Source organism: Rissa tridactyla, chromosome 8, assembly GCF_028500815.1.
Source record: "Rissa tridactyla isolate bRisTri1 chromosome 8, bRisTri1.patW.cur.20221130, whole genome shotgun sequence".
NCBI lineage: Eukaryota > Metazoa > Chordata > Aves > Charadriiformes > Laridae > Rissa > Rissa tridactyla.
In genome coordinates, this window is record NC_071473.1 from 4,110,200 (window position 1) to 4,117,050 (window position 6,851).

General features: G+C 47.9%; 1 protein-coding gene across 2 annotated transcripts in view; it reads left to right on the forward strand.

Annotated features, from left to right (window-relative positions):
- The window catches only part of SDK1 (sidekick cell adhesion molecule 1), a 411,809-nt gene extending 404,958 nt beyond the window's left edge, over positions 1–6,851 (forward strand). For both annotated transcript variants that reach the window (XM_054210555.1, XM_054210556.1), the window contains one exon: positions 559–6,851. In XM_054210555.1, the coding sequence (XP_054066530.1) occupies positions 559–831 (273 nt within the window). In that variant the 3' untranslated portion in view covers positions 832–6,851. The remainder of the gene's footprint in view (positions 1–558) is intronic.

Below are 6,851 nucleotides of genomic sequence, written 5' to 3' on the forward strand. Positions count from 1 at the left end.
AGTACTACGCAGGTGGCCTGGTCTGACCACCACAACCAGCAGCAGGTCTGGCTAACTTCAGCGCGTTTGCAGGGAGGAGGTTCTTTCTGTCCTTGCATCAGAAGGAGATATTCTCCATAACAACTCTAGCTGCAGTCTTGTCGATTATGTGACCGAAAGCTGTTGGTTTCCCTGTGACATCTCTACACTTCCCCGCATCTCGTGTCAGAATAGGAACTCCTAGCTCCTGCCGCAGCGTTCTGCAGCAAATTAAAGGGATTTCTCCGCATCTTTTGTCGCCGGCGTTTGTCGGGGGACTCTCCCTCTAGCAGCAAAGCCTGGCGAAAACAGAGCACAATGCTTCTCTACATCCAGCTTTTTTTATTACGTCCAATGCTTTTCTACAGTCCAGCATGTATTACGCTTGCACTACAAACCATCCTACACTAAAATTACAGCTTTTGTCAGCTGGTGATATTAAACTTGTCTCTAATTTCTTTTTGAGTGGAACAGGCTAAATCACAGATGCTAATGGCTGATTTTTTTAATTATTTTTTTCCCCCCACCCCGATGCTCCAGGCCACTGACTCGGATTACGAAGACGAGCTGCCAAAGCACTCCTTTGTGAACCATTACATGAGCGACCCCACGTACTACAACTCATGGAAGCGGCAGCAGAAAGGGGTGAAGCACCCGGCGTCCTACAGATACGAGGAGTGCGCCGCCAGCGAGACAGAACCCTATTTCCAGACTGTCATCACGACACAGAGCTCAGGAGGGGTTTACACCCCAACGGGACAGCCCGCGCCCGGCTCCCGGACTCCAGTGACAGGGTTCTCCTCCTTCGTCTGAGACGGGGCCGGAGGCTGGAGCCGAACAGCCGGCGGCCCTCGGAGGGACCCGTCGCAGTGACTGTGTGCGTGTGTGACCGGTGCGGTGACCTGTGGGTAACTTCTCTATCAGGGTAGAAACGGATGGGAACACGAACGAGGCTGGGGTTTTTGTTGGTTTTGGTTTTTTCTTTTTCTTTCTGAAGACAATCAACTCTAAAAATATGGAGCTGAACTAGCTGAACCTTTGTTTTAAAAAAAAAAAAAAAAAAAAAGGAATTCTGAAAAAGTGATGATTTTAACCATTTGTGAATAGTAGGGGTTTTTTAACCGCTTTTTGTAACACTGCTTCAGGAAGCAGCTCCCATGCCCTCCCCTTCCCTCTTTCTTTCTCTCCCCTCCTCCTATCCCCCATTCCCGAACAAGGAGGTGAATTCCCTAGATGCAATGAGTGACTTTGTGATGTGATTTGAAGAGAAAACCCTCCCAGGCTCCTTTTTCTTTCTTTCTTTCTCTCTACTCTTTTTTCCTTTTTTTTTTTTTCTTTTTACTTTTTCCCTGTCATCAAGGTCAAGTAGAAAAATACAGAAAAGGGACAAATTTTTACGTGAAAAAGCAGACGCCCGCTCTCTCCTCTCCTCATTGCTGCTCCGCGCATTAGGAGCACCGGCTGATCGACTTCGGCTCAGCTGTGTCACTGCGTCTGCTCTGGGCTCACTCCCGCTGTAGTTATGCTGAATTACTGACCTGCTTTTCTTCCCTGTTCAAATGGGACTTGCTGCATTCTTTAAATATTCCAACTCCAGGGCCTTTAGACGAGGAGATGGCCCACAAAGAGCACTGTAGGCAGCGGTGGGTGAAGCAAGTGGGACGAATTCAGATGCAAGGTCAGTTTATTTTTGGTGTGGCTCTCATCCTCCCTCCCGGACTGCGTGTGCCATCTGAATCGGTCATTTTTTAAAAGTCAAAGGGCACAACCCAGCAAGCCAGAGGCATCTTTCAATTAAGATTGCAGTGACAAGCTAGAGAGTCTACTAATTGATGAGGTTTTTGGTTGTCATAATTATCCTGCCCTGTCAATAGAAGTTGAGCATCCTTTCTCACCCAGCCTCTGCAGTGCTGCTTACTGATCTGTAAAAAAATGCACATAAAAAAATGCTGGGTTGGTTTGATTTTATTTTTTAAGTACAAAGACACGTCACACAGACTGGGTGAGTTTTGGTGTCCACAGGTGCCTTTTATTGATTCTTCAGCTTCATATCTGGGAGAAGCAACAAAGTGTCTCCAAACAAAGCTAACCAGGTTTTTCAAGCATTAGGGTCATGAATTACCGCGTGCGCATTTACAGGCTGCTTTTGTGCACTTGAAGTTACAGCCTTTGGAAAGAAGAGAGGGGATTTTTAGTTTATTTTCCATCCTTTTGTATAGCTCCCTTTTTGTATTCTTCTTTTCCATCCTTTTTCCTGACTCTGTCATGTTTAGCAGCAACTTGTTGACTCGCAAGGAAGTCGTCAGGGGTTTAAAGACTCCAAGTCCAGCCCTTGGACCTAGCAACAGTCCTGGATCACCAGACTTTTTACCGCAAGAGTTTGAAAGGTGAATTTGGAAGTAGGCAAGTCCTTGCCGCTCCAGCATCTGCATTCCCTCCCGGGTGGCCGTAGGTCAGCCTGAAAAATCGGTATCCCGCTGCCTGCCGATGTCCTGTCAGGGCACGCGTGGGCACTGTTGCTGTTGCAAATTGTCCCTGTCCTCTCTGGGGGAAGGCGGGACAGCTGTGGCACCGGGTGGTGGTGGCTTCAAGGCAGGTGGTTGAAACCAGCCTGGGGTTGATCACAGTGGCTGCCTGTTCCTGCCCATGGGGGCTGGTTAGGAGTAGCCTGGTGGCACCTCACCTGAACGGGTGAGGTCCAAGGGCAAGCTCAGCCCTGCTGCCACCTTTCTTCTTGGACAGGGCAAACGGTCTCAGAACTGCTTTTACTCTTTGGCACCGCCTCTGAGCGCTGCTGCTCTTGGTGCATACACATTCTGGATAGCTTTGGCGCTGGATTGCTGTTCCTCTCCAAAGGCTCCAGAAACAAAAGAAGTTCAAAACCAAAAACTCCAGTGGGTGTGTTTAAGGGCTTTTGAGCTCATTAGATGGCGAGAGATATGCAAAGACACGGGCTTGAGCCAAAACCCTGTGAGCCATCCCCCTCTCTGCACCTGGAGAGGATGTGTGTGGGATGGAGAAGGGGCTCCAAAGAGGGTGACGTGAAGCTTACTGCGAAGAGGAATGCAAAGCAAACAAAAAACCCACTGCCTTCTCTGCACTTTGACTGTTCTCTTAAGCCATATGGACTTTGCTTTAATTACTGAACGGACAAAAATTTGTTTTCAGTCTGCGTTTTTTGTTTCTTAGACAAAATTACCTACATGACTTCCTGGTTTGTTTTCTTTCTCCTTTGTTATTTCCTGCATCAGATTACATATTTTTAAACACCTTGTTTTATATCCATGTGACCTAGCAATGCAATTGCTGTGGGAGTTTTAATGGCGCTCATCCAACAGGTATGAGAGGTAGTGCTACAGGAGGAGCCTTTCAAGGACCTCTAAGGACTTAGGGATATGGATTAGTAGAAAGTAGATCGAACACCGAAGAGTTTGCTCCAAAGGAAAGCATAGTGCGAGTAGCTCGGTATCTCCTGAATATTGCCAGACCTGAACTGGTGTAAGGCGCAGTTACTCCCTGACCTAAAACCACATTGAGCAAAAAGGCAAGGAAACCATGGGGAATAAAGGAAATGGACTTTGTGGCCACTGCTCCGCTGAAGGACAACACGGGGAGCAGCGTGATCTATACAAAGCGAGAAGAGACTATTCTTTTTTTTCTCAGAACCATCTGCAACTAAAAAGCCTGAGCTTGCCGGGGACCTGCTGAGTTGGCTGTATGGCCCTTTTCTTCTGATTGCTGCCGAAATAACAGGTTAGGTGTGATTCCTTTAGGACCTGTTGATCCGAACAAAGGCATTTCTGTTCCATTCTAGTCCACGCTACCGTCACTCTCGGTTGTGTGTTGTTTAGGAGATGGCTTTTCTTACGTGTGGGTTTATGTGACTTAGGCAGTTGCAGAGTGGGGAAGAGCACTGCCCCGCTTACCCCCAGGATGAGCGTAGGATGCGTGTTCTGCGGCCCTGGATCCTGTATAGCTACATGCATGATGCCTCTGCCTTCTTGATAACACACTGCGCTCGGAAAATATGATTAATGGGTAGGTTTTATTTACCTCAGATATCAGGTAAATTGTTCTATCTGGAAGGAAACACTCCATCAGTTAGCAAGAAAGCTCTATTTCATAGCTGTAATCTTTGGGAATCACAGCCTTGAAATACGACTTTTAAACATTAGTTGTCATGTTACAGTAACTTCACCCATCAAATCCGCTTCTGTTTCCACCTTCCTGTTTAGAACAGTCTTGAAAAATGAAGGCTTATATTTAAAACGCCTTCTTAAGGTATTGTATTTGTATCTATTTATTTACTTTCTCCCGTTTCTCAGGTCTCTTGGTGGCTGTTATTAAAAAATAAAAACAGCGTCACGAAATGACCAAGGGAGACGTTTCAGGGAACGGTTTAATAGGGGCTCGTTTTTCATGCAATAGCCATGGAAACACCCAATTTCCTGCAGGGAAAAAGTGACCAAGTCTTCACCCCCCTCCCAGGGCCGAGGTGACACCTGCCACCACCCTCCGCGATGCTCCTGGCATTCCCAACTGCTCCGAACCCCAGGCCGTCCCTATCATAAACCACGTGGAAAAGTGCAGGTGAGTGAAGGAGCTGTGCTGCTCCAGCCCACTCTACACGGAGCATTTTTATCCCCCAAAAGCCCGTGTCACACGCGGTGTGTCTCCCACCCTTGGGTGGGATGTTTTCCTTTCCCATGTTTTAACGCTCCAATGCTGGTGCAGGACCAGCGCTGCTGGGGTGCGGGCGGCAGCGGTGAGAAGGGACAGGAGAGGGCACTCTTTTACTTTCGTCAATGGCAGACTCCTTTTTTTGCCACATCCCCCCCCCCACCCCCGGGAGTCCCCTGTTTGAAACCCCTTGGTGGGGAGGGCAGGGAGAAGCAAGAGCACAGAGCGAAGGATTTCATCAGCATTTACTAAAGGAATCACACTGCGGCCAGCGATCCCACTTTTGGAAGCAGTTGGCGTTACTGGAGAGAAGAAAAGATACTATACAGAAAAAGAAACTAATCCATTACCCAAAAGGATGGGTTTTTTTCCCTTTTCATTTTGAGTGTTAAAGCCGGTGATGCTTTGCAGATGGGCCAAGATCTCATTCTTCCTGCTTATACCCAGGTCTCTGCCAGAAGCTGCTGTAGCAATTGTTTAGAATAAATATCCGAGTCTGTCTTGACATGGGGATACATTTATTATCCCTGTCATTGCTTTCCCTCAAGAAATCTATTGGGTCATCCAAAGATTATCCAATCTGCTCTCCCGAAAGGGAGGAGAGATGGCTGTTTATACATACAGAGCGCTGGTGTCTTCTCCCACTTGCTGTTTTCAGTTAAGCAGGGCAACTTGTTTCAGAAGGGCCCTTTTCTAAAAGGGATTTATCAGGAAAAGTTAAAACAAAACAAAACACACAAACAAACAAAAAAAAAAAGAACCACAGGAAAGATAACCTCTGGCAGGGCCATTAGAAATCTTGAAGCCCTGGAAACCCGTGGTACGTAAGACTGAATATGATCCCAAGACCTCCTATCTTTAGTGATCTCCTTTATCAGAAGCAGCCAGAAGGGCGCATGCGATGAGGGGGGTTATATTTGGAGAGGAAAAGCCACCACAGAACAGGTGCTGGATGGGCAGGTTGTACTGCAAACAGCTTCCTTCAGCCTGGAGTTCCTGCTCGTCCAGTCGCATTTCTTAGGTTGTTTTTATAGGGTTTTGCCAGCATGTGTGGAGTCCATACGTCATCACGGCGTTCCTAGAGGTCACGGGGGGAGAGGTACGTTGCTGTGGTGTTTACACAAAGCCACGCGCATGGCGATGTGGTTGTACAACATCCATTGAAACCCCCTTACGGAAAACCACCCTTGGATTAGGAGCACGTTCACCCCAAGACTGAACATGTTGGGCTGGGCATGGGCCTTAAATGGCTCCATCTCACAAGTCCCCCGTCAGTTCTTTGTATTTCTCTATTCCTTTTCTTCTCCCCCACATCTCCACCCCCAGCCCTCCCAGACAAATAAAGCTGGCTTGCACTTTGTGAAGGTGTAAAGTTTGCCGCTCCCAGTAGTAGAGAGCCACAACCGATAAGCACACACCTGACACATGGGGCAGGCGAGCTATGTTTGAACAAGGAGTGAAATTCCATTAGGACTTGAGATTCAGGCTCTGACTTGGAATTTTATCTTCTCAAAGCCGCCACCTGCCCATTTTAAACAAACAGCCCTAGAGCCACAAGACTTGGCAGAAAATTCATTATTTTGATGCTGTTTGATCACTGCGCACTTTCGTGGGGCTTGACTCACTGGATACAGAGACTGGAATGGGGTTACAGAGCTTTATAGTGAAGCGTTTTCCTGCATACGTCCGATTCTCGAGCTCCGGGCGTGAAACCTTTCTGTTAACGTGGTGGTGTTCTGCAGGTGGGGCACCTGGGCAGCGCCACTAGAGCTCCCCCCTTGATGTCGTTAAGCTCCCGGGCAGTGCTGGGATCTGTCACGGTGCAGCGGGAGCTCTCGGGCAGCAGAAAGGTGCAAGAACACGGTATTATGGCGAGTTTGTAGCCGGTCACTTTGCCACTCTCGGGATGGAGTCCGTCCTCTGGTTTGGTATCTGCCGCCAGTTTCGGGGTAGGACCACCTTACACAGCTGTGTTTGAGTTACCCTTCGGTGTACTACGGTTATCGGATCCTTGCTTTTACTTCCGTGTCTCCTTGGGGATTTGCCCCGGATTTTTGTTCCACGCCTCTTGTTAGCCTCACTTTCACCACTCCACTATTTTATATGAGAAAGTTACTTCTTCTTTTGCAAACTTGCTTCTAATTAAAAGAACC